At 50.1% G+C, this 27,906-nt stretch overlaps 1 protein-coding gene across 2 annotated transcripts; it reads left to right on the top strand.

The window, feature by feature from the left end:
* Positions 1–766: 766 nt before the first annotated feature.
* On the top strand, positions 767–16,939 carry SCN4B (sodium voltage-gated channel beta subunit 4). Of its 2 annotated transcripts, XM_079104907.1 has the most exons (5): positions 767–1,039; positions 7,908–8,080; positions 9,129–9,357; positions 11,301–11,430; positions 13,221–16,939. In XM_079104907.1, exons 1-5 carry the CDS (start codon positions 979–981, stop codon positions 13,312–13,314), a joined length of 687 nt encoding a protein of 228 aa, XP_078961033.1. In that variant the 5' UTR covers positions 767–978; the 3' UTR covers positions 13,315–16,939. The 2 variants fall into 2 exon arrangements, with proteins under 2 accessions (XP_078961033.1, XP_078961034.1); XM_079104908.1 differs by lacking the exon at positions 7,908–8,080 and having other exon boundaries at positions 771–1,039.
* Positions 16,940–27,906: the final 10,967 nt, after the last annotated feature.

The following is a 27,906-nucleotide window of genomic DNA, read 5'->3' as shown; positions in this document are numbered from 1 at the left end:
TGAAGGGGTGTGCTAGGCACAGATTAGAAGGGGCTGGATGGATAGCACCTGGCCTTCTCTCTCACCAGGATCATGGTGATTTCCAGGGAGTCTTTGAAGAAATGCGGGAGGTTGGTGGGCGGTGACCAGGCGCCGTTTGCCATGGGAAGGAAAGGATTTCTAGCGACCTTAAGCATCCCGCGGAGTGGATGAGCAGCGTGGTAGAGGGCAGCGGGCGCGGGTCCTGGGGTAGCACGCGCGCCGCGTCTGCCCGGCAGCCTGGGAAGCGCGGCTGCAGTGGGCAAGCCGGCACACGCCCACCGTCTGCGGCAGCGTCCACTGCGGGCAATCTAGGGGTCCCTCGGCGGTCTCGGGAGAGGGAACTGCTACCGTACCTGAATTCACCAAGCATAACCAAATAGCCTTCCAACAAACGAAAAGCTTCACCACTACTCCCCCTAAACTATGCTTCTAATTGGCAGTTCAGCTCATGGAATGATGCGGGCGGCTGCGGGCCGGCCCTGCAGTGCCAAGCTGCACCGCCTAGCCCGAATGGATAGGGAACAGGGTGCTCAGCCTGGTCCTGGGGCTCCAGGACCACGAGGCTAGGCGCGCCGTGTAGGGTACGCAGTAGGCGGGGGCACCCTGGGCTCCGCGCGGCCACCGCCCCTCCTGCGGCTGGAGCGCTTCCAGAGCAGAGGCGCAGCCTCCCTTGCCGCGGCTCTCGCTCAGTCGTCCTCCCCCTCCTGCTCCGGCTCCTCCTCCTCCTTCGCTCCAGCCGCTGCTCCCGCAGCCGGCTCCAGGAGGCGGGCGAGCGCGCCTCCCCCTTCTTTCCCTCCCCCTCCTCCCGCTCTCTGCCAGCTAACTTTCCCGAGCCCCGACCCGCGGCGCAGAGCTCCCGGGCAGCTGCGGGGCCGACTGCCGACCTCGGGCGGAGAGCGCGGTGGTGCCCAGTTTCCCATCCCCGCGCCCTCGGCGCGCTCCGGAGAGAACAGGACCATGTCCGGAGCTGGAGATCGAGGCAAAGCCCTGGCGAAATGGCTGGGCACTGGGCTTTTGGGTAAGGCAGCCCCAGCTTGGTCTCTTCTCTCGTTTCTTCCTTCCCCGACCCCACCCAGAGGAGGGACACTGGAGAAGAGGGGTGCCTTGGACAGGGTGGGCGTTGGAGTGCTTCTCAGAATGAGCACGGTGGCCACCCTCTTCCCGCCGGTCGCCTGGCTTCGAGGCAGTGGCTCTGGGGACCGTGCGTCCCCGTCTCCCCCGCTTCCCCCTAAGAACCCATCAGCCTGTCAGCCTCGCTATGAGTTTCTCCCCCCGCCCCCCTACTTCCCTGTCTCCGGCGCTTTCAGCTCCCGGCTTTTGGAGCTGGGTATTGAGACTGCAGCGGGGCTCTCCAGAGTTCGGAGGCTCAGGCATGCAAGGGGAGGGGGTCTTTGCCTTGGGTAGGGGATGCCAGGTGGGTTTTAGGTGTGATTGTTGGGATGGTGCTTTCCACCCCTGCTTAGAGTGGTTTGCTTGTTTCCCAGGCGTCAGGCATGCTATGGGGACCAGGGGGCTCTCCTTCCTCCTGGGCCTTTTTTGTTTTCTGCCAGGCTCCCCTGCCCTCTACCTATTCCTATGCTACTGCTTTCCCCCACAGCTCCATAGCAGGTGCTGGAAGAGCTTGGAGGGGTTTGGAGGACCAGTCAAAAGCCAGCTTTTAGGAAGGGCCTTGTCTCTCTTCCTGTTAAGATATTCTGTAGGGGGGACCTGTTTATCCTGCTCCTGGATCTTCATTTTTGGGTGACTAGGAAGATTAAAGAGACATGCCAGAGGACACAGAGGGAATGGGATATTATTAATATCTATTAATATGCACATGATAGTTTTGAGGGTCAAACAACGCCAAGAGATTGGAGGATGATATTTATTAGTCTAGAATGTAATCTCCTCATAAATCACAGTTGGACTTCAATGTAAGCCGACTCCATCACTGGCACCTGTACTTCTTCCTGTTTATATTCATTAGATTTGGCTTTGGGCAGCACCCCCCTCATTGGGCCAGGCACATGATAGAGGTATTTGTGCTGAAAACAGGGGACAGAAGCCTGGAAGGGAAGTTGCTACTGTTTCTGTACCTGTAAACTGTATATAGATCTGTTACGTCAGTACCTGGTGGTGGAGGGAGACAGAGGATGTCTTTACTCAGGAGCCAGTGTTTATTTACAACCCTGAAACTGGATGGAAGACCACCCTGCAGTTGGATGGAAGACCTTTGGTACAGATGTCATGTGGGTTTCAGAGGGACCCTAATGTAGTGGGCTTCTGACACCTGAGGGTTCTCTTCATGGAATGGACAGTGCCACTCCACACAAATTCCTCCTCCTTCCCTCTCAGATCAGCCCAGGTTCCCACTGTGACTATAGCAGGGATGAGGGGTCACTGAGGCATCGGAACGCCTTCAGTTGCTAAATTACCTCACATTACATTGTGGGCTTCCTTGCCCAACTATGCTTGCTTGGTGGTGGGATGTCATGCCCAGGGCTGTTAGAATATTCCAGGCTTCTGTGGGAAATCAGGAGACATGGAACTGTGTGTGTGCGTGTGTGCATGCGTGCATGCGGAAGGGTTGGGGAAAGTGAGGCAGAATCTTGTACGTTTCTCCAGGTGGAAGCCCCCACTTCCTCCAAGGGCCATTGGAGGCCAGCAGGTCCCATCTACTCTGCCCCCTGCCTCTCTGGTTTGCAGATGGACTTCAAATGGGGTCTCCCTTTGGGCTTTCCAAAGCAGTCACTGATTAAACCTTCACAGAGGCATTTCTCTGAGCTTGAGATTGTGGACATCCATGCTGTCAGTCCTGTGAGGGAGATGCAGAAAGGATGGGTCAGCCAGCTGGAGCTGTTGCCTGGGTGCATCAGAGTAGGCAGGGACTTTGGAAACCACAGCACGAAGCTCTCTTGTAGATGAGGAAGCCACGGTCCAGAGCGGGAGGGCGACGTGCCCAAGGCTGCATGACCAGTTGATGGTCCAATGGGACAGAATCCAGGCCTCTTGGGCTTTGGCACACCGACCTGCCTCCCTTTACCAGAACTCTGGTGAGGGGCAAGGTCAGTAGGTATTGGGCTTTGGGCTGGGGAAAAGTGAGGCTCTGCATGGTGTAGAAGGATGCAGGTGTTGGGGGCCCAGAGCTGCCGTTTTCAAAGTGGGGAGATTGGGTCCAGAGCAGTCAATTCCCAGAAGTCCTCTTCCCCTCTCACCACACCAAACTCAGTCCCATAGACTGAGACTACAGTGAGTTTGGACGACCCAGCAAGGTGCCCTTTCTTAAACTGAGAAGCGGTTTCCAAGGCTGTATCATTGCAATTGAGGTTTATGTGGGTTCCAGTCTTTTCCTAAGCATGTAACTGGTAATATATCTGTCCTGCCCACCCCTTCCTTGTTCCCTGATTTGCTTAATTGCTGTGATCTGTGTTTAATTATTACTTGTGAGGGTGCTGTGTTGCACAACCCTCTTTCCCTTGGTATGTATTTATTAAGGGCTTGTTTAATGAGAACGCAATTAAGAAGAGGGTGTTCATTCCCATCCAGAGGAAGAAAACGGCAAGGGTAAGCCAGGGTTCCTAGGGAAGAGGAGAGGCAAGGGGCGCAGTGGAAGGAGAAGGTGGGTTTTGATGTGGAAAGGATGGTTGGTTCTCTTTCTAAAGCTTCTGGAGGCACAGACCTGTGGGGACAGAGAGAAGGCTGTGTCCCTAAGCCCTTCTGACCTCCTGGTGGGATCAGCATGCTAGGTAGATTCTGGGCTCAGTGAACAAGCTTGCCCTGAGGCTGGTCATTGAGGGGAGGTAGGGGATATCCGCATAAGCCATGATGGTCTGGGCCAACGCAGTTGTAAGAGGAGGGACATGCACACGGTCTGGACTTGTTTGCAAAGTTGGTTTCACGGAGCATCCAGTGCTGTCTCAGGGGCATGCTTCTATCCTGGCAAAGCTCTTGGGGGTGGGCAGGAAGCAGGCAGGTTGCCTAGGGCGAGGAAGCTGTAATCTTTCCTCTGTCGCTGGGCCCAGGGGCCTTGCCTGGCCCAGCCCTGCCTCCACAGCCCCGGGGGCCTCCACCCCAGGAGGGTCCTGTCCTGCTGTCCTCGGCCCACTTTCTGCCTCCCAGCTTGCACTCAGCCTCTCTGACTCCCCTAGGGCTAGAGTGTCTCAGCCGAATTTCCACCCGCCATGCCAGCTGAGTCCTCAGAGCTAAACTTAGAGTGGGTACCTTGTCCTCTTTCCTCCCCCTACCCCAGGAAGGGGGTGTTACTGATCCCTGGATGTGGGGAAAGCAGGCAGAATGTTTCCTGTCTGGCATTTGCCTTGGTCTGTAAGGTCGTTGCCATCAGACTCCTGCTGGTGTGAATGTTTAATGTGCTGAATACTTTTTTACTTTAGTAAAAGTTGAAAATCCCAGACCAAACCCCAGCTCAGGGTCAGAAAGAAGTTCCCACTCCCAAATGCACATATGCACCTTGACATTCTAAAGAATTGAGTTTGAAGCAAAAAGTCCTTTACTTCGGGGAACAGTCTTATGGAAATAATCTAAGATGTGGTACATGGTGAAGGTGTAAATCAATGTGGGAGTAGTCTGGAGACATTCTTGGCTGATCCTGGTCATTAAGGGAAGCTAGGGGTGCCCTGGTTATACCCAAGTCTAGGATGGGGACAGCCCTGCCCCCTCTCCACACTCGAACACCGTTCTCCTCTACCCACCGGGTGCCTACTCACTGAAACCCTTCTTGTGTTTTAGAATTTCCTCTTTTGGCTTCACACCAAGTTCAGGAGGTAGGAAAGTTTATAGCCATCCCTTGCTGGGGTTTAGGAATGTGCGATCTGGATGTGGTACTTCTGACTTTCTCAAGGTCTAGAGGCAGAGTGGGTCCTGCCTGGTACCTGCTGACCAGTCATCTCCTGGCCTGGTCAATCTGCTGAAACAGCCCTCTGGGAGACTCTGGGGAATCGCGCACCCCTCTTCCCTCTTTTCCCTGCAGCATGGCCTCACAGGTGACACCCTGGTGGGAGAGCTGTGTGGTGGAGAAGTCAGGTTCTGATGTCTTAACCTGGGCAGGGCCTTGGACTCAGTGGAAGCCATCTCTGCAGCCTTCCTTTATACCCACCCCCGCCCCCAGGCTAAGGAGGAAAGGGCAGTGTTTCACTCCTGAGTGTATTAGAGTTAAGTCATCCATATCAGGCAGAAATGCATACCCTGTTGTGAGCCAGACCTTAAAGAAATAGCGTTATCCTCTCTTCTGAACCCTTCTTTTGCTCGATTTTGCTTCTATTTAGAGCGGTCAAAAGCATTTCCCTTTTGATGTGCATCTTTTGTGTTCTTGAATAGCTCATACCTGGCTAGGATTGGGGAAGGGGAATTTGGCCTCCGGTTTGAGTCCTCACATCTTCTCCATGACCCAGGTTCTTGGGCCTGGGTCAATGAACATTGGAATGGGAGCTGCAGCCGCCCTTGGGCCCCTGAGGAAACCCTGTAGCTAGCAGGAAGCTGTCTTTCTCTCAATCTCAAGCCTTGTGGAGGCTGTTGGAGGGGTAAGAAGCAAAGAGTGGGAATCTCCGGCTAGAAAACCATCCTCTGGTGCTGGCCCCAGACTGGAGGGTGGAATCTTGTGTCTGGCTCCTGTCCCTAGACCTCTGGGGGAAGCAGGAGTAGGGGAGGGCAAAAGGGAGGGAAAACCAGGAGCATCAAGGAATGCTAAGCCTTGACAATTGCTCTTTTGGAGAGGTGAAAAGCAGACATTTCTGAAAGTTGTTTATCTACTTCCTGGTTGTGTGATTTTAGCAAGTTAATCTTTTTGAACCCATTCTTAATTTGTTCATTAGGAATAAAAATAATGACTAATATAGGATTATTAAAGGATTAAATGAGACACTATATTAAAAATACCTATCCTGTAGTATAGTAAGTGCTCAGTTCTGGATTGGTCATTTACCATGTGGCCCACGGGCAAGTCACTACTCTCTGAGCCTCAATTTTATTATCTGTAAAATGAGAAAAAATTATACCTACCTTTTGAAATCCTAATAAAAGTTGTGGTTAGTACAGTATAAGTCCTCTAGCACAATGGTTCTCAAAGTGTGGTTCACACCCACAGAGTTCCCTGAGATGCCAAGTGTCTTGCACCACTGAAGACCTACTGAATCAGTAGCTCCAGGACCCTGCTGACTGTTCTTGCCCTTCAGGCGATTTGGAGACCTCTCAATTTGAAAACCACTATTCTGAAACAATTCCTGGCACACAGGAGCTGACCAAAAAATGAGAGTTAATTGAAATAACATCCCAGCACTAATTGGAGTCCTGGTGGGCAAACCTGGCTCTATTAGGATGCAAGGAGGAATTTTCTTACTTTGGGACTACGGGATGGTGCAAATATTTCTCTCCTTGACCTTAGATAAGTTACCCAACTTTTGGAGTCTCATTTGTTTCATTTTCAATATGGATTCATAATAGTATACCATTCTTAGGAGAGGTGTGAGGGTGGAATGTGCCAGGCACATAATAAATGCTCAATAAATATCAGCCATTACTGCATTTATTGACAGCGGCAAGGGTCATGATTGGGTTACTGGGCCATGGGTGTAATTTCTGAGCTGGTGGGGTACTGTGTCGCCAGAAGCAAAGGGGACACGAAGATGAGTGGACCTTCGAGAGCAGGAGCAGGGCTGCCAGCTCTCCTTGGAGCACCTTCGCTGTCATTTAGAAAGTATGTTCAGTAGTACCAAGCAACATCCTTCTCTCCTGTATGATGCAGCAGGAGTTGTCTAACTTAATTCCTGAAGGCTTTCCGAGAGTTAGGATGGAAGAATGCCTCTAGGGGCACGAAGAGGTATGCGTCCAGCGGCGGATCCCTTTTTCCCAACGACCTTGAGGAGACGGGTTTCCTTGAGAAATGTGCAGGGTGGGAGGAGGGCAGGTTCCCTTAGGAGGATTCAGGAGGAGGGATCCCGGCCGCTAGTGGAAACGCCTCTCAGCGGGCGTTTGGACGCACTGCGGAGGGAGTGTGAGGAGCCTCGGGGGCTTCGCGGTTGTTCCCGGGATGAGGGGGCGGAGCGTGGCTGCGGTGGGGAGGCCCCGATTCTTGGGATGAGGAGGGAACAGCAGGTCACCCCGGGCCACCCCACCCTGCAGGCGTGCATGCAGTGCGTCCCGAATCTGCCTCCGCAGCGTCTCAGCCCGCTTACTTTTCTCTCCATCTTCGCTCTACTCGCTCCGCCCTCGCTGCTGCCTAATTCCAGGCTGTGCGCACCCCTCCATCCCGGCTCGGGCCATCATCCTTCTGTAAGGATCCGGTTCGGTGGAGAAAGCGCTGGCCTCAGATGACCAAGCAAGGTCATCTCTCAGCTCCTCGGGGCTCAGTAGGAGTCTCCATGGCTGGGCGATGAGAGGCTGCCGGACAGTGCAGGGACCCCAGCGGCCGCTTTTCCTTTCTCCTCATTACCCTATCCCGCTGTCCCCTTCCCCCAGATTCCGCAAACATAACGAGGTGCGTAGCGTCCTAGGGCGATTCCCATGCAGAGAGAGGGGCACGCAGCCAGCGCTCCCTGGGCACTTTCGGGGACTGCGTATCCGGATGAGGCGGCGGGGCGGGGGCGCGGATTCCCGGGTACACTGGCCGACCCTCCTTTTTTGGGGTTGGGGTGACCCCTGGTGGTCATTTAGAGTGCCACAAGAGGTACCACGGTGCCAAATCTGTCCCACCTACGCGAAGGGGAGAGAGGGAAAATTAATGGCAGGTGGCCAAAGTAGTTTCAATTAGAGTAAAAAAGAACCATCGTCTGAGGCTGACACTGAGGCCTCCCTGCCTGGCCAAGCCACTCTGCCCAGCCTGAGGTCCGCTTCCAAAGCTCCAACCTGGAGATTCCCGTGGGGTTTTATTAAGAGAGAGTGTACTCCTTACACAGGTCTCTTCCTGCTCCCCATGTCCCTGTCGCTGGAGGTATCTGTGGGAAAGGCCACTACCATCTATGCTGTCAATGGCACGGAGATCCTGCTGCCCTGCACCTTCTCCAGCTGCTTTGGCTTCGAGAACCTCCGATTCTGGTGGTCCTACAATAGCACGGATACATTCAAGATTGTAAGTGCTATAGGGACTGTCAGGGCAGTCCAGATTCTCCTTCTCTTCTTTATCCTTGGCCTGCGGGTGTCTCCCATCCTAGACTGTGATCCATTCTGGGCTGAACCTCACTGTGATGACCTCCACCAGAGACCAACTTTTGTTACCCTTTCCCCCAGTATTTTTTTCCAGACAGACTCTGGGTGGGAGGGATGTTTAGATGGTGGGACCAGAATTTGGGGTCTGTTGGAATTCCTGGCTAGAGTTTTCTGTCTGATCTTATGAAATATCTGGAACATGAATTGCTCATGTAAAAATTAATAGCTTAATTTACCCAACAGGAGAAAGACCATCAGAAGGCCTGGAGAGAGGGAATGAGAAGGGTACAAAGGAGGAAGGGGTGGCTGGACTTGGAAGGGAAGGAGCCGAGAAGCTGGGGTGGAGCAGGGCTGTTGCAGGAACAGTGATGACCTGGAGTTCTGTGACATGGGCAAATATACCTGTCGTGTGAAAAAAACCAAGGAGCAGGGCCACTGCAGGAGCAGAGATGGCGGTGGGGGGAGGGGTGAACCAGCCAGCAGGCGAGTGCTGAATTGTGTGCGACCTAGCAGGGGATCTGGCCCCAGGCTGACCCAAGGGAAGTGACAGTAGCCTCCATCTGGATGGAATGGAACCTGACCTCGGAGGGTGCTGAAGAACAGAGCTGCAGCCTTGATCTGGGTTTTGATGGAGGACCTGGATTAAGGCAGGCAGGGGACTCAGTGTCAGAAAGTCAGGGTGGGAAGTGCACAGGGAAATGCACGTGGCATCTGCATTATGTAACAGGCTTTTATGAAGAGAGCAGTAAGAATGTGCTGCATTCCTTTAATAAAAGGAACTGGGTTTAGCCCGAAACAGGCAAAATTCAGGTTTGGCAGGCCGAGCTGTTGACTCTGGCAGAGGAAATCGGGGAGGTGCAACACCTCTCATGCATGGCAGGCTCTTTCTGGACCTGGACAGGGAAGGCCCCCAAGGATGGGGCTGGAGCGATGTCATGACCTTTGATCACTCTGATTCTTTTGTGACCCAGCTCATAGATGGAACCGTGAAGAATGAGAAGTCTGACCCTAAGGTGAAGTTGAAAGATGATGACCGCATCACTCTGGAGGGCTCCACTAAGGAGAAGATGAACAACATTTCCATTCTGCTGAGGAGCCTGGAGTTCAGCGACACGGGCAAATACACCTGTCATGTGAAAAACCCCAAGGAGAATGACCTGCAGCACCAGGCCACCATCTTCCTCCAAGTTGTTGATAAACGTATGCAGTAGGGTGAGGGCAGTGGAGTGGGACGGGCTGGGGGTGCCTCAGTGGTACAGCGAAAGAAAGGGCACGGTGGCCTGCACTGCTGCTTTCTTTGACCTTACACTTCCCAGAGTTACTGGAGCCGCCTGGTGTGGCGGTGCATGCCTGTAATCCCAGAGGCTACAGGGGGGCTGAGGCAGGAGCATCGCAAGTTGGAGGTCAGTTTCAGCAGCTTAGTGAGACCCTCAGAAACTCATTGAGACCTTGTCTCAAAATAAAGAAATAGAAAGGACTGGGGTAAACTAAGTGGTAAAGTGACCCTGGATGGAATCTCTAGTACAAAAGAAAAAAAAGGTGAGTTACTGGAGTTACATCTGAGTTGCATCTCGGAGCTTAAATACTTCTGCTACTGAGTAGCTTGTGAAGTCACTTAGCTTCTTTGACCCTCTGTTTTCCTGGTCTGTAAAATGGGAACATGGCTGCATTCTGCTAGGGTTGTTGTGATGGCTAGAGGAGCTATCTGGAAGTGTTTGGTGGCTAGTTAGGCTCTCCCTGTAAATGCCGATTATAGCTACTATGGTGTATTCAGTTAGCAAATATTGGTTGAACATCAGGGGTTAGACTAAAACATGCCATGAATGATGCACAGTATTCTTGAGGCATGTGCAGTCCAGGGTAGGACAGAGGACAAGCAAATGAATAACTGGAATGTGGAGCATATATATAGATCTGCGGCAGCACCTGTAATGGAGATGGAATAAAACACGGCCCTCTGGGAGCTTATCTCCTAGCAGGGAATTCCAGTCTGATGGTGGGTGGACCAATTAGAAGCAAGGGTGCACATGGTAAGGAGCCAGGTGGTCACAGACCCTAAGGTTGGAGGTGGTTAGAGAAGCAGGAGGTGATAAGCAGCAGTGGAGAAGCAAGGTTGGGCCTCACACTGCGGAGGAGCCCACAGAACGAGGGAGGCTCAGGACCCGAGCAAAGGGGAAGGGCAGCGACTCCAGGGTTCAGATTCTGCTGCCTTTTGTGTGTACCTGGGGGTCCCTTGCTCTCCTGGAGGACATAGAGTGCCTGGAAAGAGGGACACCCTGGGTTCAATATTGGCTGTACCGAGGGCAGAGCCAGAGGCCATCTGGGCAGCCTTTTCTGAGCCTGGAGTCATCTGGGGGGGTCTGGTATGGTGTCGTCTCTTCCTCTCTGTCTGGCTTCCTGTCATTCTGCTTTGTGCTCAGCCTTTTCAGGGGAGAGGAGAGGAGGGACCAACATGTATGAGCATTTCTGGGTGCCAGGCACTGGGTGAAGAGCTCTCTTTTACCTTCTCTTCGTTGCTGCTCACAAAGTCCCTTCAAGTCTCCCTTTTGAGTCATTCATCCATTCACAAGGGAGTGCTGAGCACCGACTGTGTGGCGGCTGATGCTCTCGATGCTGAAGGTGTACAGAGGGACAAGATGGACACATTCCTGCTCGTTGGGAAATTACCTTCCCCTCTTCTAGTCGGGGGAGCCATGTAACTTAACGAGATGATGTGGGTGTGGTGTGAGAGAACATGACTGGTGCTGCAGAGGAAGTTAACACAGCGAGGCAGGGGCTGGTTTGCAGGTGTGCAGGGAAGGGCTCCGGGCGAAAGGCAAGGCGGGAGGCTGTGAGGATGTCTTTTGCTTAGAAAGAGGCAATGAAGTTCTCACATGGCAATTTGGGAGCCAAGTTGTGGCTTAAACCTCAAATTCAGATTCATTCCCAAACTCGTGTGTGAGTTTTTGGGAAGGTGTTCATGAGGAGGGTGAGGGGACAGGGCTCCTTTTGTTCCTTAGTCTGATGGATGTTCTGACTTCTCCTCTGTCCTGCTGAAGACCTGGAGAGGGTCAGTGGCCTGTGGGTGGGTGCTGCATGGCCCTGGCTCCAGGTGACTCCTCCTCCCCTCTCCCCGTCCTCCCCTCTCTACTCTGGCCTCACAGTGGAAGAAGTGGACAACACAGTGACGCTCATCATCCTGGCCGTGGTGGGTGGAGTCATTGGACTCCTCATCTTTATCTTGCTGCTAAAGAAGTTTATCACTTTTGTCCTCAAGAAGACCCGGGAGAAGAAGTGAGTTGACCTTCCTGCAGGCTCTGTGCCCCCAGCCCACCACCCCCCTCATCTGCTCCTCTGATTCTACCTTTATCTCCCCTCCTGTCTCCTCATCCTCCTTCCCTTCCTGGTCTCACCTCCGTCTTCGCTACCCATGCAGCCCTTGTCCCCTTCTCCTGGTGTCTCTCCATTCTCCCAGTCTGTATTAACTGAACACACTGGGTTTTTTATGTGCCTAAATACCTGCAAAACATTTTCTTGCTGGGACACTGGTAGATCAGAAGATGGCTACAGATTATAATTCTTATCATTCATCAAATGTCTACCATGCTTTAAGTATTCCACCAGGCATTTTTATACAATATGCATCCCTTGTATTTTATAGTTGAACAAAGTGAGGTTCAGAGTGGTTCAGTGACAAGACCAAGGTCATACAGCTAGTAAGTGAAAGAGCTAGGATTTGAACTCCAACTCATTTGGTCTCTACCCTAAAACTGTTGCCACCATGTCCTACTGACTCTAGAGTCGATCCATCCATTTTTTCATTTGGTGGCTATTTTTGAGGTACAGTGTGCCGGGCATTGTGCCAGGTGCTGTAGGACATTCTGGAAGGAACGATTCTGCCCTTTGGTGAAAGAGACAAGACGTGTGCACAGGTAAATGTAATACCAGACACAGAGGGGATGGATCCCAGCAAAAAGGTGTGATAAGGTGCTGTTGCAGGTTTGGAAGAGGTGTGATTTTGGGGTGTTGGTTGTGGGTGTAATTTTATGCCTGGGATAGTGAGGGGAAGGTGTTCCAGGTGAAAGAGCATCGAGAGCAAAGGCAGAGCCCGGCAGTGGGCGTGTGTCTGGAGGGCAAGGCCTTTTCTGTAATAGTGGGAGGATTTGGGGGAGAAGAAGAACAGCCTGCAAAGAGATTGAGGTCAGATTTGGGGGGACTGGGAGCCCAGGGCTGCAAGTGGCTTTCCATCTGACTGGTGAACTGGTGAGGGCTTGTAGGCCCCAAGTCCCACTCCTCAAGATTAAAATGTCTGGCCATGGGGGCAAATGGGGAGAGGCTGGGGGTCCTGAGTACAGACCTCAGGGAAGCCTGAGGCATCCCTTGAACAGCAAGGAAAGGCTGCATTACAGTCAAAGTCCAAGAGACATTTTGCATGAGTTCTGTCCATCCTCCACAACTCTGCCATGGACAGGGGGCAAACTGAAATCGGAGCCCCTCCAGCCCAGGGCAGCCAGGGACGAGGGTCGCATGAGGTCTTCCCACCTGACCATGTCTCCTGTCTCTGCCTTCTGTCCTGTCCCACCACCCTCTGCCCTAACCTGCCACCCTTGAGGCCACACTCAACTGCTGCTCGGCCCCTCCATGGCCCTACCTTTGGTCACAGGGCTCAGGGAGAAGGTCCTGGTGGGACTGAGGGAAAGAGCTCTATGTCCTCGGAATATTCCTTGCTAGCATGGACCCTTCCCCCTGGGTGGCACAACTTGGGCCTGACCCAGATGACCCTGGTGACCCTCATGGCCATGTTGAGACAAGTAGGTGGTGGCGAGGCCTTCCTGAGTCCATCCACCCTTTTAAATGTGCTTACCCCTCACACATCTCATGAAGAAGGTGTCAGGGTTCTCTCTGTTTTATAGATGAGGAAACTGAGGCATCGAGAGGCTAGGTGACTTGGCCTCTTGGTATCTTAGTTCTTAGAAGGCCAGGGGCAGGGTGTGGGGTGCAGGGCTGGGCGCAGGGGTCCTGGCTCCCTCCCCAGTTCATCCCCTATTCTGCTCACCAGTGCACCTCTCTCTCTCCCTCCCCAGGAAGGAGTGTCTTGTGAGTTCCTCGGGGAACGACAATACAGAGAACGGGTTGCCTGGCTCCAAGGCGGAAGAGAAACCACCCACAAAAGTGTGAGGCCCCGCTTCAGGCCAAGCAGCTGCAGGGAGCCTGACTTTCTGTCCCGACACTGATGCTTGAGCCCGTCCGTAGAACCCACGTGCCTGAGACATCTGCTGCTTGGCTCAAACTGTAGTCCTCCCGGGCAGGGAGAAACTGGTGTCCTGCCCAGCTGCCCTACCCCCTCCCCAGCCAGGGCTTCCCAGGGACAAGGGCTGGCCAGGGCAGGGGGCCTGTGGAAGGTTCAGGAAAGGGAAAGGAGGGGCTGGTCCCCTGATGCCTGGGAAGATGGGGGCTCCTTCTGGCTTCCCCCACTGTATGGGCAGGACCTTGGTTTTCCTACTGATTTGTCATCAAGAGGTACTTGGGAGATCAGTGAGGGCTGCCCCAGAAGCTGGACCTTGGAGCCTCGTCCTGGGAACAAACCCTTTTGATGGGAGTGGGCTAGAGGACTCTGGAGAAGACCTTGGGGTGGGGGTACTGGTGGAGGTGGGCCACAATGTGAGGCAGACTTGATTTTGTGGGATAACTGGTCTCTCACAGACCCTGATGTGGGGAGGTACCCTTTCCCCCACCCCACAAGGCCTGTCTGCCTTGTCTCTGCTCCTTATCCTGTCCCTAGCTCTGAGTTCTAAATCCTCTGAGTGAGGGCTGGCCATCTTGGTCTTGAGGGGTCCCAGCCCACCTAGCCTGCCCCTCTGCTCTCTGAGTTGCTAAGGGGGCTCATGGAGGGGCCCCTCCAGTCTTTCTGGAGCACTAGAGTGCTAACCTACGTTTTCCCTAGCATTTTCCTTGGGGAATCGGGCTGCAGAGGTGGGCAAGCCAATGTCCTGGTCCTCTCAGTCATTTTAATGCCCACCCCAGCCCCACAATGCTGGCAGCCCTTGTCCTTGGCATGGCAGGACCATCGCCACCCTAGGCACTCCTGAGCCCAGCTCCCCTCTGCTCCTCCCTTTCCCATGAAACAGCAGGTGATGTCATCTTGCTTGAGGGCGTTGCACCCTCGAACCTCCATCTCATTGGCTTGCTCTCCCTGGGCTCCTCCATCACACCTTTGTCCCTGACCCCAGGGTTGCTCATCCCCAGCCCTTGTTTGCCTTGCCTCAGGGACCCTCTTCTTTGGATGAGAGAGTCCTGGAGTTTTCCAGCTGCTTTTTGCTCAGCTGGGCCACCCCAGTCCCACCCTGGGGCTGGGAAGGAGCAGGGAGAGGGCGCCCACACTTTTCCTCTGCTTTCAGTGAATTGGTCCGAGCACCCCTTGAGTGTGGGCTAGACTGTGCCTTAGCTCCTGGAGTCCCAGCTCTTACCCGCTGCTCTTGCCAGTTCCCGCCTTTATTGAACTGCACGTTCTGGCGTGGTCCTCAGCCCTCTCCTCCCCAGTGTCAATGAGGAGGCCGTGAAGCTGGAGTTGTGTCACTGACATCCCCTTGGTCAGTGACCAAGTCTTGGAGACACCTGCCAGATGCTCCCATCCAGGACCCTAATGGGAAGATGTCTGATGGGGCCTCATGATTGTGTGGGTCCCTGTGGGTTTGATGCAGATGTGATAACAGGGGTCTCCACCATCTGCTCCCAGCCCCTCTCTCCCTTTTGGGCTTCTGACACTCTGTCTTTCGGGTCCACAGGAGGGATGGAGAGGAGTAGACGTCTTTTCCAGAGGACACGTGGGCTGTCTCAGGACTCTCCTGCCCAGAGGCAGCCAGCAGCTTCCCTGAGGGTAGAACTTGGGAGGAATTTGAGGAGCAGTGGCACCAGCAGGTTGCCCATGGCCATGGTCAGTGTCCCTTGCCCAACCTGATGGGTTTGCAGATCCCCACTCTGATCTGCCCCCTCCCCTTCCATCCTTCTTCAAGGACTGGGGGTCAGATTTCCTGACTTTGGGAGAAGACAGATCAGAGCCCCCAGCCACCTAGAAAGATTCTTCCAGCTGCCAGCTGCCTTCACGCAAAACTTCTTTCCTCTCCCTTCCCAGTGTCGACCTTTGAAGAGAGTGCCTGGGGGCTCCTCTTGCTCTTTTGAGAGGAAGCCGAGGCATAGAGCAGTGGAAGAGGAAGGGTGACCTCTTCTTCCCTCTTTGGGGTCTTCTGCTGACTTACAGGCAGGTCTTGCAGCTCCTCTGGGCTCAGCTTTTTCCATCTATCCAGTGGGTGTAATACTACTTACCTACCTCACAGGACTGTTGTGGGACTTGGCAAGTTTTGTTTTACAAAAATCTTTTTAGCTTGGAAAGGAATTTGGGAAGCAGGTTTTGTAATTGGAGGGATTGTCCCAAGTCTGTCGTGTCCTCATCTCTGTCCCTACAAAACACACACACTCTTTCCACTCCTCCCCTTTGGAATTCTTTAGTCTTTGTAATGTTAGAAACCTTGATTCGGACTGATGTCTGAAGCTTCTTGCACATGGCTCTTGTTTGGGGGTTTTTCAATAGAGATGATTGGGACTGTAAGGGGCATATCTCTGGTTATCCCAATGCCTGGGACACTACTGGCTTTTAGTGAGTGGGGGCTGAGAGTGCTTAACTTAGTCCCCACAACAAAGAATGTCCTGTCTCAATGACAGCATTATGCCCAGGGAGAAGTATCTGCATGGATTTGCAGTCGGGCGCATATGGGCACAGTGGTCTTCCCCGAGCAGACCTTAGCTACATGAAGGTCTCCAGTGGTGGGTCAGGGCTGGTGAGGGCTTGTGGGCTTGAGAGAGCCGTTTACAAAGCTGCTCTTGAGAGCCCTGGGAGCATGCAGCTGTGCTACGATGACATCAGTGAGACCAAAGACAAAGTTCAGAGTCCCTCATCCTTGACCTCAAAACAGGATGTTTGCATTGGATGCCTTGGGTCTCCTGCATGTAGGGATTAAGCAGAAGTCAGCCAGAATGATCTTATGATGCTAGAGAGGCCTGGGAGAGGGGCTGATGGGGTGCAGCTTTGCACACATCTGGCTGGCAGCTCTTATGGAGCTTTGAGGGCGTGCTCCTGAGCTGGTGCCAGGTGCCGTGTGCTCGTGTGCAGTGATGTGCATGTGCATGTGGACCTGCCTGTGCAGGCAGAGCAGGTGCACAAGTGGGACCGTGGAGTGGGCAGCTGTGCATGAAAGGGGTGGTGCGTGATGGGGGAGACTGCAGCTTTCAGGAGCCATCTTTCCTGGCCAGAGCTGGAGACCGAGAGTGAATGAGAGTGAGGGAAAGGCCAGCCATGCTCCTGGATCCCATCTCTCTCTGACTCCATCTCTGTTGCAGACAGCTGCCATCAGAGGGCTGGGGGGAGGGAGTGCCAAGAGGAGGGACTTCTGGGGAAAATCCTATAGCTTGCTGCACTTTACTTTGTCCCAGGTTGGAGTCCCTACCCTCCACCTCTCACCTGATATGCAGTGCTTCGACTATCTTATGCATGGTTTATTCCTCTGGCTTGGATGACAATACCCATAGTCAATTTCCTATATAACTTTATAGATCAAACGATGCAGTGAAGGGCCTTAGGGTCTGAGGGTGCCTCTGGGAGGCACAGCTGTGCACACACCCTGCACTGACTCGTGTTCAAGCACAGAATGGACGTGATCAGACTGTCTTGCCTCTACAACATGTTTTGCATTATAGAATTGTATTTAGCTTTGCCTTGGATGAAATAAAAATTATGTTTAATACTTGGGGTTTGGGGTTTTCATTTTTGGCTAATTAAGAGTTGTTTTTTGTTTTCTTTCCTTTTTTCTTTCTTTCTTTCTTTTTTTTTTGTACCAGGAATTGAACCCAGGGATGCTTAACCACTGAGCCACATCCCCAACCCCTTTAAATATTGTATTTAGAAGCAGGTGCTCACTGAGTTCACTGAGTTGCTTAGGGCCTTGCTTAGTTGCTGAGGTTGGCTTTGAACTCACGGTCCTCCCGCCTCACCCCCATCCCAGGACTACAGGCGTGCACCACCACACCCAGTTTTTTTTTTTTTTTTTGCGGTGCTGGGGATTGGACCCAGAGCCTTGTGCTTGCAAGGCAAGCACTCTACCGACTGAGCTATATCCCCAGCCCAAAGCATGTTTTATTTCTTGCCAGCTGTACTTAGGAAAAGTTTACCTTCTCTGAGCCTCGGCCTGCTTATGTCTAAAAACATTACCTGTCTAGGTGAGATAACACATGTAAAATGCCCAGGAGTTTCTGGCATATTCACAGACATTTAGGTTTTATAGTTCTGGTACCTGCTCTGTAGAAGCTGGAAAGTTGTCCTTTTCATATTGGAGTCAATGCCAGGACCCTCCCTGTATGCTGATGATTCCAGTATCACCAATGCCATAACATCCCTGTTCGCAGGCCCATCTCCTCCCACCGAGTTTAGCATTTGTATCCGGGTAGAATCTGCTGCAAATGAACACCTGCCTTCAGAAAGGAATTTCTAGCTTCTGGGCATAAGACCATACTGGGAAGGAGCTGGGGGTGTCGTAAGCTCCCTTCTATGCAGTGGCTATGTTCCAAGACCCCCCAGTGGATGCCTGGAATTGCAGATAGTGCAGAATCTTACATATGCTGCATTTTTGCTATATACACATATACACCTATGATTAAGTTTAGTGTACCCAATAAGAGATTAACAACCACAATAATACAATGAACAATTATAACAAGATACTGTAATAAATGTTACATGAATGTGGTCTCTCTCTCTTGAAAGAATCAAGACAAATGTTAGTTTTGTTTTGTTTTGGCACTGAGGATTGAACCCTGAGCTCTTGACCACCAAGCTGCTTTTTACTTTTCTTAAACTTTGAGATAGGGTCTCTCTAAGTTGCTGAGGTTGGCCTTGCTCTTGAGATCCTCCTGCCTCAGCCTCCAGGGTTGCTGGAATCACAGGCACCATTGTGCCTTGCCCAAATAATGGTATTTTCAGACTGCGGTTGACATTGGGTTACTGAAATCATGGCCAATGAAAACCTGTGTGTGTTGTTCACATTCTTCTCACTATACCTGAGCTCTCTCTTCAATGGACTCACCTCATATTACATTTCAACGGGTTCCAGATGCTATGTTCTCAAAAGGTCTCATTGAAAGACTCTTCCTCCCATGTCAAGGACCCTAGGAAGGCAGAGGCACCGAGGTCCTTGATTTCAGCTGCTGTTGGTGCCAGTGCTCCTTTGCAGTCCTCAGCTGGAAGAACAGAGCTCTGAGCCCGACAGCACCCCCGACACGGGCTCATCACTTGGAGTTTCTGTGCTGCCCCTCACCTGTCTGCAGGTGCTGCTTGTTGCCTGGGACCTCCTGACACCTCCTTGTTAGCAATACACCTGTTGGATATTGAGGTTTCCTGGGCTGAGCCCAGCATCTTGTGATGCTATGCATCGACTGTATGGTTACCGCTGCAAGAATCAGTCCCAGGGCCTGGTCACACCCCTATCACCACTGTGTCATCTCTACTTCCTTTCCATACCCAGTAATCATAACAGACAGGTGACCTAATGCCTCAGAACCAAATTAGGAACTGGGAATGGCCTGAGCAAACCTGGACATGGAGTCACCCTATTTGTTAAGCCCCTTGTCAGCTCCAGGCAAACTCGGCCAGGATTAAAATACATATGATGTCAGTGTTTTTTATTTGAGCTGGTGGCAAGCACCCTATCAGATGAATGTTAGGGGTCTATAAACCTGGAAGTAAAGATCAAAGTTTATGTAAGTGCTTAGTGGACCTTTCGGAAGGGCCTTTGTGAAAGGCCCTTTGCACTGGTGTCAAGAAAGGAGCTGGCTGCCCCCCTCGCCTCTTCTCCAAGCCTGCTGTCCTCCCTCTGATGCTCGTGAGAGAGATGTGGGCTTTGCTAACCTCCAAGAGCCTAAACCTTTGCTTCTAAAGGATCAAAAAGGGTTTCTTTTGAAAGACCTTTGGGCCCAGTTTTCCTTTTCTCCTCTAATTCCTCTCTTTGGTCAATTCCCTGCATTTAGAAACCCCAGACTGGGTCAAATTGACCCCCAGTGAGTGCAACTGAGTCAAATTAACTCCCAACTTTTAGCTTTCCAGGAGGCTGGGCATCTGTAAAAATGTGGGTACCAAGCAGAAGAATGTTACAATGTCACAGTGTGTCTGCTCCCAAACAGTGGTCAACTGCCAGTAAGAAGCCTGGACATTAGGAGGAATGATCTGTTCAGGGCACAGGGCAGGTGGGCTCATCTGGCATAGGGGGAATCCTGGGCTGTGCATTCCTTGTGTTGAATGGAGGCAGAGGAGGCCAGAAGAGGGCTGCTGAGGAAGGGCCCAAGGTCAAGGTGAGTGATGTCTTTAAGACCAACGTATCCAGAAGCATTAAGAACATGGATAAGAATCAGATCAGACACTACTACAGTCATTGGTGACCCCAGCAAGCCAGCAAAATGAAATGGGATGGCTATTTAGGAAGGTGGCAGAAGCTTGATTGCATTGTTGGGTTGGGGAGGGGAAATGGCACCAGTGTCAGGAAACTGGGCTGTGAAGGGCTTTGGCCCAGGTAAGAGGTAGGGTGGATGGTATCCCTTTAAAGAAGGAGAAATCAATCCAGGTTAAATATGGATGGGGGAAGAGACAACGGGGAGGGAACCCTGGGTAGCTGAGAGAGAGAGAGGGAAGAGTTGCTGGGTGGACCTGAGGAGACGAGCTCCGGAAGTCAGCTGGAGCTTCTGACTTTAGACAGGTGAGGTCACACCTCTGCTTTGGAGATGGAGGAAAGGAGGTCCAGGGGAAAGGAATGCAGGTAACCGAAGAGGGGGCAGGCCAAGAGATTGAGAGACCTTGTGTTGTAGACTCAGCTCTGACTACATTATCAGGTCATTTGTAAGGCAGAAAAGACCTTCTGATTCAGGACAGGGTGCTCCCACTTCCCCAGGGGTGCAGGCAGCCCCTTGCCTGGCATCCCATTTGTACCCACACACACGTGGCCGCAGCAGGGTGTCTCTCACAGCTCATGGCTTAAATGAAGGTATCCAGAGAGCCAACAGTGAGATGTGGGGCCTCTTCCACTGCCTATAAGCAGATGTGAAAAAGAGAAATCTTGAACTTGGAATCCCAGGACTCTGGGTTCATTTACCAGTGAAATGTCCTTGCAAATCAGCTCACCTCTCTGAGCCTCAGTTTCCTGACTTATAAAATGGGGATGGTTACATCTACTGCACAGTGCTCTCGGGGTCAAGTGAGGCAACAGGTGTGAAATACTTTAAAAAGTATATTGTCGTGATATGGATAGGTGTCTGATTGCCTTGTGGTTGTGATGTGCTTGTGTTGGGGTCTCCCTGTGCCAAAGTACAGGTTAACATTGCCTAGGTGCTATGGCAATGCCAGCCGATGGTCACTTTGTGCAAAAGTGCAGGGTTATCAGTTTTAGCTTTGAAACTCAGACACGGGCTCCCAGGGACAGAAGATTCTGAGCATAGCAAGATAACCATAATGTCTTGTCAGCGCTGTGAACTTCCAGCCTGCCTGCTTTGCAAAAACTTTCCCACAAATAACCTTTTGATGATAAAACCTATATAATAAATGTGTGGAGCCAGCTCTGGGTCATTGCATTGCCCTCCGGGTGTAATGTCCCACCTGGTCTCAGATTTCTCTCTCTATGTGTCTGTTTGTCTTTTCTATTCCCCCATTGCCTCTCGCTGCTTTCTGAATTAATGGCGGTGCAGGTTGTGGTAGTCCTGGCCATCTAAATATAGGGAGTGTCTGAGCCAGGTTCTTGGAAAGTGCCCACTGAAGGCAAGCCAGTGGGAGGAGAAGCAGGCCCTCGTGGGCCCCCTGAGCTCATACCCTTCTGTTTCTGGTAGGGAGGGGCTGTCAGCTGAATGGAGTAGATCTGGGAAGGGAATGGTTTGTGATGTCTTGACAGACACGATTTTGTCAACTAAAACCAAACCTTACCTCATTCTGAGCCCAATTCTGCTCCTTCCCAGTATTCCCCACTCATCCAGTCATTCAGATCCAAAACATTAGAGTTTACTATGACTCCTGTTTTCTTTCACACCCTTTCAGCAGCAAATTCCATCAGCTCTATGTTCAAAATATCATGAACTCAACTACCCTGCAGTCCTGGGCCAGGCCGCCATTGACTCTCATCTGGATCACTGCAATAGTTCTCACCGGTCTTCCTGCTTTTGACCTTGGCTATCCTTAGTCTAGTTTCCAGAGGGATCCTTTCCAAACAGAATTAGATGATGTCATCTCTGCTTCTGGCCAAAATGGAGTCATAGGGACCATGTAGCTTTACACCTTAAACAACTAAAAAATTGGGAAAAGATATGATACAGTGGCTTTAGGGCATTGGACAATGGGCAAAGGAGAGAACTGTGATTCCTGAGAGGGAGAACAAATGAAGTTAGCATTACTATTGCTCCTGGAGGCACTTTCTAGGCGTCAGTGTGGGAAGGGGATCCAAGATAAGCCCAGCACTCTCTCTGAGTTGGGAGAGCATTGAGAACCTCGGGGAGGTTAAGGCAGTAAGAATTTTTAGGGCCAGAAATCTGCAGTGGGTCCCTGCCAAGTCTTCAGCTGAGCATTTAAATGCAGATGTGTTAGGAAACTACCTAAGGCCAGGAAGGGACCACCAGAAAGGATTAAAGAGGAGGATCCTGGAAGCTCACACAGGACAGCCTTTATGTTGGGCTGACTTGCTCCACGTCTGAGGGGATATCCTTTGAATATTCTTCCTCGTCGCCCATGAATTATGAATTTTGCCATTTTAGCTTTTGGCGACATGAATGAACTGTGCTTGGTCCTAAGTGAGCTCCAGGTGTTGTTCCTTCTAATCCTTTCTAGTGGTTCTTTCCTCATGCACACTTCAATCAGTAGCCCAAGTCTCAAGGGGACCCCTTTAGGTCCTTGGAGCTTTCTCTGTGTGACGCTCTTTCTTCTAAGTGCTTTGCCAGGTGATCCCTATCCATGTTGGCTTCCTGGACTCTCACTCCATCTCTTTGTTTCAGAGAATTTGTGGGGCTCCCCCTGGGAATCCCCTCCCTTAACTGTAGCAATTGTAGAGCTTCCTTTATTTTCTTCTCCTCTTTCAGGGATCATTGGCCTGTGCGGCCTGATGTTCTATGTCTGAAAATCATTTCATGTATTTTTATCCAGTGTTTTAGATGGGAAAGTAAATCCATTCTCTCTTACTCCATCCTTGTCAGAAGAAATTCATGAAAATTTACGTTATGCAAAAACAGGTACAGAGATGTTAATAGAGTTTTTATTTTGTCAAAACCAAGAAACAATCTAAATGTTCTTTGACTGGTAGTGGAAGTATTAGACTATTTTGTGTTGCTGTAACAAAATACCTGAGGCCAAGTATTTTATGCAGGAAAAAAAGGTTTATTTAACTCACAGTTCTGGAGGTCCAAGAGCATGGCCCTGGCATCTGCTGGGTTCTGGTAAAGGCTTTTGGGTAGATGGCATCACAGTGGCCAGAATGTGTGCAGAAAAGGGAAGCAGCATGTATGGAAGAGTGACTCAGGAGGTGTCAGGCTTGCTTATAGCAACTGACTCTCAAGGTACTAATCAGGAAGTCCCCTCAGGTAGCATTAACGCATTTATGAGGATGGTACCCTCCTGGCCTAATTGCCTCCCCCTAGGCCCAGACTCTTAAGGATTCCACCACATCCCAACACTGCCACACTGGGGACTAAGTTTGCAGCATGTGAACCAGGGCAGTGGATAAACACTGTCATACATCCATACAGTGGAATCCTCCTCAGTAACAAAAGTTCCAGGAATCAGCATGGATCAATCCCAACTGCACTATGCTCAGTGAAAGGATTCAGACTCAAAGAGGGGCCTACTTCACCAGCCGCGACCAGGGACCCACTCTGGTGAGGGATGTTGATAGAGGGGAGGCTGAGCATGTGTGGAGGGGGTTGGGGAGCTCACTGTGCCTTCTGTTCAATCTTGCTATAAACCCAAAACTGCTCTAAAAATAGAGTTTTAAAAAAAGCTATCTACTATATGGTTCCATTTATATAACATTCTGGGAAAAGCAAACCACAGGGACAAATAGCAGGACAGTGGTTGCCGGGGTTGTAGTTGGGAGAGGGTTGGCAACAAAGGGCAAGGGAGACTTTTGGGGATGATGGACTCTTGGTGATGGTTGCCTCCTCATGTACATGTGTCAAAACTGGCAGAATTCTACACCAAAAATGGTGGATTTCATTGCATGTAAATCATACTTAGAAAAATTACAATCAGATGATGTCACTCCTTTGCTCAGAACCTTCTAGTTAACTTCCTCGCAGTGGCCCAGAAGGTACTACCGCTCTGGCCCCTATTGCCTCTTTGATAGCTTCTCTTTCTGATTCTCTTCTGCTCACTCTTTCCACTCCAGCCTCATTCTTGTCCTTATTGTTCCTCCAAATATCATCTCCTGTCTCAGGACCTTTGTACACGCTGCTGTTCTACTAGAATGGCCTTCCCTTATATAACCACAGGATTCACTATCCTATTTCAGTCAGATGCCTGCTCAAATGTCATCTCCTTAGAGAAGATTTCCTTGGTCACTGCTGCAGTATGACCCATGTGTTAAAGGCATGGTCCCAGGGTGGTGCTATTGGGAGTGGTAAAACTTTAAGAGGTGGGCCTACTGCGAGGTCCTTAGGTCACTTAGGTCCTTAGGTCACTTGAAAGGGACTGTCGGACCCCAGTCCCCTCCTCACACTCTTGCTTCCTGTGGTGAAGTGAGCAGCTGTGTTTGACATGTGCTCTGGTTATGACATGCTGCCTCACCACAGACCAATAGCTCATGGATCGGAAACTCCCAAACTGTGAGCCAAAGTAAACCTTCTCTCTTTATGAGTTCATGATTTTGAGTATTTTGTTATAGTGATGGAATCTGGTCAACAGAGTCACCATATCTATAATAATAACATCGGCCCACTTAGTCACTTTCTCCTTCTTTATTTTTCTCCTTTTAAAAAATTTCTCCTTTATTTTTTCAAAGCACTGGTCTCCATCAGACATGTATTTGCTTACTTGTTTATTGTATACTTCTCTAAGGATGTAAACCCATGGAAGTTTTCTAAGTTAAACTTATATCTTAACACTTTATTGGGGGGAGATTCAATCTCAGGGAAGCAAGAGTAGTGGAGAAAAGACTTGAGGCCGGGTACGTGAGAAAACAAACACAAGGCGATGTGTTACCGATCTGACCTCAGCTCCATCACAGCTGGTTGCAAATCATAAGGACTGACCTGGGGACCTGCAGTTTCTCTCTCTCTCTTTTTTTTTTTTTTTGGTACCAGGAATTGAACCCAGGGGTGCTTAACTACTGAGCCACACCCACAGCCCTTTTTATGTTTTATTTTGAGATGGGGCTCACTCAGTTGCTTAGGGACTCACTAAGTTGCTGAGGCTGACCTCGAACTCACAACCCTCCTCCTCAGCCTCCCCAGTTGCTGGGATTACTCACCAGCCACTGCACCCTGCAGATCTGCAGCTTCTTTGAATAGTTTCATCCCGGAGAAGACGGATGAGCAGTTTATTTGTTGGCTCCTTCCTGTCTCCTATTAGTCAACATTTACCCATAGACATGTTTTGTTACTCAGTCTTTCCAGGAAGCCCTGAGGAAGCTAGAGCTGTCTGGGTAAGATCAGCTGCTTCTGGGTGCAGAGTTGCTGTGGCTTTCACTGTGATGCATGTGATGAAGGCCACCAAGCCAAAGCCTTGTCCTGTCCCTCAGCGTGGTTGAGACCAGTGGTGGTGTTAGGAGGGGAGGTGATGGCAACAACCAGGACTTTATAACTGTGGGGCTGGAAGGGGCCAGAGCTGGGTGACTAAACTCAGAGGTGGGTCGATAGAAGATGAAGGCAAGATTGCATGGAAACTGATGAGAAAACAAGGTCTGGTGTCTATACTACTTCTGAAATTTGTTAAGCCTTCATGAACTAGTATGAAAGTGTCTAAGAATGTTTATTTGCAAAGTATTGAGTGCATGGTTCTACATAGGTTTATTAATTAGGCATGTTAATAGCATTATTTGATCTGTACTTTACTGATATTTTACTTGCTTGTCCTGTCAATACTCAAAGAGAAGTGTGTGGAAATCTTCTACTGTGTTGGGGGATATCTTAGTTTGTTTTGTGTTACTATAACAAAATACTTGAGGTTGGGAATTTTATAAGGTAAATGGGTTTATTTAAAACTAGGAGTGATGTAGTATGCCTGTAATTACAGCTACTGGGGAGGCTGGAGGATCTTCGGAGGCTGAAGGTTCAAGGCCAGACTGGGCAACTTAGTGAGACCTTATCTCAAAAATAAAAGGGCTGGAGGGGGGTGTAGCTCAGTGGCAGAGAGCTTGCCTAGTATACACAAGACCCTGGGTTAGATCTTCGGTACCACCTCCCCCTCTCGAAGAGGTTTGGTTATGTCATAGTTCTGGTGGCTGGAGGGCTCTAACAGCATGACACTGCTCTGGTGTCCTGGTCAGGGCCCACTGACTGGTTATGTTGCAACGGGGTGGAGAAACAGAAAGGGAACTGTCTGTGTGCAGAAGGGAGGGATCACAGGGTGGAGCAAGCTGGAGAAGTTCAGGGTCCAGACTTGTTCTTTTGATAAAAACTCACTCTTGCGGGAACTAACGATGGTCCCTCAGGAGCACATCAATCCCTCCCAAGGGTGCCACTGTGACCTGACCCCCATCCACTAGGCCCACCTCATAAAGTGTCCAACACTGCCACCCTGGGACCAAGCACCCAGCACAACAAACCACATCCAAACCACAGAAAGGATTTTTCAGCTTCTCTTTGTAGTTCTTTCCATTTTTGAGGCTATTTTGTGTTGTTTGCATGAATTTTAAAAAATTATTCGCGCCAGGTACCCTAGTGTGCGCCCATAATCCCAGTGACTTGGGCAGGAAGACCACAGGTTCCAGGCCAGCCTGAGCAGCTTTGTGAGACCCTGTCTCAAAATAAAATATAAAAATGGATGGGAACCTAGTTCAGGGGTAGAGCACCCTGGTTGAATCCCCAGTACTGCAACAAAACAAAACAAAACAAAACAACATGAAAGCAAGAACCCAAAATTATTTACTGAGAAAAATTTCAAATATACAGAAAAATACAAAGAATAATAAATATCTATCACTTAGCTTTAGCATTTGTTGGCATTTTCCTGTATTTCCTTCAACGATTTTTTTCTGAAGCATTTTGAAGTAAATTACAACTTCATATCATTTTACCCTACGTACTTCTTTCTGTATGTACCTCCCAAAATTAAGGATATTTTTCTTACTTAACTGTGAAACCATTGTCACATTCAATGAGATGAAAAATTTGTTGTTATCAGCCTTTTGCTGAGTCCTCACAAGCAGAAGGGCAAACAGGCCCCATTGGTGAGGGTGGAGAGCTCCGGGCTTACTCACCTCCCACGGGCCTCACCTCCAAATACCATCTCCTTCTGGGATAGGAGTTCAACCAAGGATCAGACAGACTGACCTTCCACAAAAGGATTTTAACATCCATGGATGATTCTTGCCTGAATCAGTGATTTCATTAGAAGTTGAAAAGATTGGGTTTTGATCTCTCATTCGTATGGATTAGCGCCACTTAGAAAATAAGAGCTTACCTTTCCACCTGGTGCCATCTTGTTACTTGGAAGTAGATTCTTATGGCAAAGTAGAAGAATGTTGAGTCTATTTTTTCTTTTTAAATGCCATTTCAGAGTAAGGATTTGGTGTGATAGTGAACTCTAGCAATTACAAAAGGATTGTCTGGGTATTCTTTTCTTTTTTCTTCTTCTTGTCTACAAGTTTTAACTTACTATATCTTCCTGGTGAATTGTACTTTTTATAATATATGGTGTCTCTCTTTATTCTAAAGTTAGCTTTGTCTTTTCGTCTTAACTCTCTATTTTTTTTTTTTTTTTTTGGTGCTGGGGATCGAACCCAGGGCCTTGTGCTTACAAGGCAAGCACTCTACCGACTGAGCTATCTTCCCAGCCCTCCCTATTTTAAAAAATATCAGATAGCTACCCCAGCTTAAATTTGGTAAGTGCTTGCCTTCTATATCTTTTTTTGTAATTTTAGTTTTGATGTTTCTGTAAGCTGATGTTTTGGGCATATCTCTTACAAATAGTGCACAGTTTGATTTTCCTTTTTTTTATATTACTGTTCTTTTACTGTAGCAAAGTAACAAACAATCAATTTAACAGGGAGTTATTTTGGCTCACAATGTGCAGTTTTCAGTTCATGGTTGTTTGCAGTTTCACTAATAATGTGTCTGGGTATGGATATATTCTAATTTTCCACTTTGGTTGTATGGGTGTACACTGTGGTAGCACATACCTGTATCTGGTGGATTCATGCCTTATTGATTCTGGAACATTCTCAACTGTTATACCTTTGGGTGTTGTATCTCCTTGATTATCTTTCTCTCTTTTTTTTCTCCTGATAGGACTATTAATATGTTAGACCTTTCTATTCCACCCTTTTTTCATATTTTTTCCTTCCTTCCTTCCTTCCTTCCTTCCTTCCTTCCTTCCTTCCTTCCTTCCTTCCTTCCTTCCTTCCTTCCTTCCTTCCTTCCTCCCTCCCTCCCTCCCTCCCTCCCTCCCTCTCTCTCTCTCTCTCTCTCTCTCTCTCTCTTTCTTTCTTTCTTTCCTTTCTTCCTTTTTGGTACTGGGATTGAACTCAGGGACACTTAATCACTAAG

Source organism: Sciurus vulgaris, assembly GCF_902686455.1.
Source record: "Sciurus vulgaris genome assembly, chromosome: 11".
In the NCBI taxonomy this organism is placed as follows: Eukaryota; Metazoa; Chordata; class Mammalia; order Rodentia; family Sciuridae; genus Sciurus; species Sciurus vulgaris.
Note: the sequence above shows the minus strand (reverse complement) of the source record. Positions and strands in the feature narration are given on the sequence as shown.